At 41.5% G+C, this 4,195-nt stretch overlaps 1 protein-coding gene across 1 annotated transcript; it reads right to left on the bottom strand.

The window, feature by feature from the left end:
• Positions 1 to 1,581: 1,581 nt before the first annotated feature.
• LOC149221461 (uncharacterized) lies at positions 1,582 to 1,932 on the bottom strand. Its single transcript, XM_089387385.1, has one exon. The coding sequence runs from the start codon at positions 1,930 to 1,932 to the stop codon at positions 1,582 to 1,584; it is 351 nt and encodes a 116-aa protein (XP_089243511.1).
• Between the last annotated feature and the right edge of the window lie 2,263 nt (positions 1,933 to 4,195).

The raw sequence follows: 4,195 nt of genomic DNA, 5'->3' as shown, positions 1-4,195 counted from the left end.
TAGTGTCCTCCAAGTTATCAGTGTGATCAACAATAATAACCACATGTAGTGGAATGCTTTTTCGTCCTCTTGTACTTCACAACAATCATCCAAGAATTCATGGCATAGGTACTTCGCCCAATTGAATTGAACTCCCTTGTTGTATTGCGCAGCTAAGGATATGACTGGTGCAGACACTTCATCAGCATGACACTTTCTCATGATTTTTCCTGCCAAAATCTGTGTAGCGAACTGCATAGCTTCATTTGACATGGAATTGATGGCATATCCTTGGGACTTCTTGTCAACCCGAAGTCACTTTTCATTTTATCTGTGAGCTTTTTCTCACGTGACTTCCCACAAAAACATCTGCGGGGTTCGTACCTTGATATGGCAACACTGTGATTCTTTGTATCAACATTTCGTCGATTGGGATGGGCCCTCCCAGCCAGAGACACCCATCATGGACCAGCGCCAACAACTAGTGCACAAAAATAGTGTTAATAATGCTTCAGCTAAAATTCAGGACATACAACATATTGAGTAACCCTGCACGCTCAATACCGACCACCCATTTCATTGGTTCAAGTCTTGTAAGGCCCGCCTCCTCATAGTATTCCGCCTTCAAGTACTTGCGGGGTGCCAATTCTGGAAATTTCTCATGGTCACTCAAATCCCAATCTTCCATCTTTAGGTATGGTACTCAAGCCAACAATTCACCCTCAATATGTACTTCCTCCGATAGAAACATTATAGATATCTTGAATTTTACAGATTCTGGATCCTTAGTTACTTAGGAGGTAGGTTTCCGTGGTGGCATATACAACGGTAACCGAGAAATTGGCTCCGCACCTTCTGTGCCGATATCCTCATACCCCTCATTTAGCTCTTCTTCATCCAAGTATTGAGGCTCCATAGGCTACTTGTTTCTATCCATTATTCCCTTCTGGATTTTCTCAGTTGGGACCTTCCGCGGCGATTTCTGAATTGGGGGCTACTGCGAATTTTTCTTCTTTTTCTCTCCTACCTTGGAGGCAGTAGGCTTTGGCCTCAGTGACTTGGGTTCTGTAGGAATGGCTGGTGGTGTTGCAGTCATGATGTTCCCTAATCCTCTCCTCAAGAACCCTTGATCAACTTCTTCCCAACTTAGGTAACTAGACATGCAACAACACCCTCGACTCTTTAAGTGCAAAACCACATAACAATTTATCAGGAAGCAAAGTGTCCAAATGTGGAGTTGGGTGTGATATTTATAACCCAATTCAAATTCAAATTGTCCATTCCCCCTTAGATCTTCCTCATAAATGTGGATTAAGTGGCATATTTTCCCAGATTTGTGCCTCAAATGCTTCCCCCCCCCTTCTTTTAACGAAAAATTCCTTGTCAAAACAACTATAGTTGTTATTATGGTCACTTTCTAGGCAGGCTACATGGAAATCCTCCTTATGGCGTAGCTACCTAGTCACAAGTTCCACCTACGCCGTCTTCCAAAAGATCGTGTAACCTTCTTTGATAAAAATTCTCCTCGATAGAGTAGTTTATAGGCATGCACTTTGTTTCAACTGCGAGAAGCACTAAGACTTCTCCACAACCATGTATTCATCATGCAGGGGCGAGATCATCCCTATAAACCTTCAACCTACTCCCATTAATCCTACCAGGAAATACTTCCCCATTCATCTTTGTGAGCTGAAATTCGAAACCATCTGAAATACCCTTAATGACATATAGTCCTAGCCAGTCCATTTGAAACTTCCCCGGAAATTTGGTAAACTTGTTGTCATACATCAGGACCAAATCACCATTCTTGAAAGTGTGCTGCTTAATGTGACGATCGTGCCATGCCTTTTCTCTAGCTTTCTGTACCTGTTGATGAAAGCCAGCCAAAAAGCGGTCTTCCTCTAACGCAAGCAGTTGCACTAGGCATTCCTCCATTATGTTGCAATCTGCCATCTCATTTACTGTTGCGATCCTTAGCTTGGGCACTATGTATTCCATCAGATTTTTTGCTTCTTGTCCATAAACTAGTTGAAAGGGTGTTTTCCCAGTTAATTTCTTACATGTAGTCTTATATTCCCATAGAACCTCTCATATGTTCACATCCCAATCATTCCTATTAACATTGCAGACCTTTGTGAGGGAATTCTCCAAAATCGTGTTGAAAGTTTCAATAGTGTCATTCTCTTGGGGATGATATGGCATACTCTTCTGATGGTACATATGAAATTCTTCTGTTAAATATGAAATTGTCTCATTCAAGAAATGTGAACCTTTGTCACTCATCAAAATCTTCGGGCATCCAAACCTTGACAGAATAAGTTCGAATATGAACCTCGCAACAGTGCCCATGCTGCAATCCTTTGCAGGCTCTGCCTCAACCCACCTAGTTAAGTACTCTGTTGCAGTGATAATATAACGTTCTCCCGTATTCTTCCCTAGTGGCTAGATAGGTCCAATGAATTCAATTGCCCATTTATAAAATGGTTGTAGTGTGACTTGTGGATTTAATGGAAGTTCATCCCTTCGCGATGGTCTCCCAGTCCTTTGACATACATCATACGCACTACAATATTCCTTGGAATCTTTATGTAGCATCGGCCACCATAATCCTATGTGTAGGATCTTCTGCAAAGCTTCCTTGCATGCATAGTGTCCTCCAATGACACCACCATATGCTTTAGCTAGAATGCTGTGTCTTTCATATTCAGGTACATATTGGTGTAAAACTTCGTCTAACCCCATCTTATATAATTGCCCTACAATCACAAAAAAATCTGCAGCCCTGACAACTAATTCCTTTTTCTGCTATGTCATATAACATTTAGGAGATACACCATTAAATAAAAAATGAATCATATTATCAAAATACTCATCCACAACTCTGACAACAAAGAGTTGCACATCGGGTATTTCTTCATCAATATTTGTAGGCTCTTTTCCATTTTCGATTCAAGAAAGGTGGTCTAGTCCAACATTCAATCTCTCGGGCTTCATTATCACTTCAAAATCATATTCTTGGAAACGGAGAAACCATCTATAGGTCCCCCCCCCAAACACAGGGTTATTGACCATGTACTTCAAAGCATAATGGTCCATGTACATCTTAGAGTGCGCACCTGGCAGATAATGTTTTAACTTCTATAGTGCATAAACCATGGCCAATCCTTCACACTCTATAGTTGAGTAGTTATTTTCAGCCATAGATAGTTTTCAATTGGTGAAGGTGTAGGAATTTACAGGGTAAGTTCCTAAGAAAGAATACCAAAAGGACACCGCTCACAACCAGATCACAGATCAATACACCAGTATTTTTGACGTGGTTAAAACCCTCAAAGTGCAATGAGGGAAACAGTCCACGACCTGTCCCAACGTGGGTACTACAGGCAATTTATTAATCAAAGAATGAAAATTTACATAAGCTTCTCTCATGCACGGATTACCCGAATAATGACCCTCCATGCGCTTTAAATAGAACTCATGGACCAATCGGGTGTCAATCCATGGATCAAGTGTCGGTAATACTGAGGTGAGAGTGAACCGTCGGATCACTACATATCGTGACCGTCGGATTGTAAGTTACAAAATGTACAACTGTAAAGAAACACACTTTACCTAACTCTAACCTAACTCTATACTAGACCAAGTTGAACTTAACTATATCCTATGTGTCGGAATATCCTAACATCCCCCCTTAAGAACAACTTGGGATAGGATTGAAGGATTTACAAATATGACACAATAGGAGAAGGAAGGAGGCACTAGAGCCTATCCCCCCTTAGTGAAAACTTCCTGAACTCCAAGCAAATATCGAAGTTTAGTGAACTTCACCTCTGTGAGAGCCTTTGTGAAGATGTCTGCAACCTGATCATCTGTTGGACAATATTGCACTTCAAGAACATGGTCATGAATGAGCTTTCTGATGAAGTGCATGTGTAGTTCAATGTGTTTGCTGTGCTGATGCTGGACTGGATCTTTGCATAGCTGAATGGCACTTTGATTATCACACCAAAGTGTGGTTGGATGCTGCTGCTCAAAGCCAAACTCTGATAGGATCTGACGAAGATACAAGGCTTCCTTACTAGCTTCCACGGCACCATGATACTCTGCTTCTGCTGACGAAAGAGAAATGGCAGCCTGTTTCTTACAAGCCCATGTAATAGGTCCTGAACCAAGAGTGAAGACATAACCGACAGTAGACTTCCGATCATCAGGGTCA

Source organism: Pinus tabuliformis, chromosome Q (genome assembly GCF_031772625.1).
Source record: "Pinus tabuliformis cultivar Carrire ecotype Pingquan chromosome Q, CPIR1, whole genome shotgun sequence".
NCBI lineage: Eukaryota > Viridiplantae > Streptophyta > Pinopsida > Pinales > Pinaceae > Pinus > Pinus tabuliformis.
Note: the sequence above shows the minus strand (reverse complement) of the source record. Positions and strands in the feature narration are given on the sequence as shown.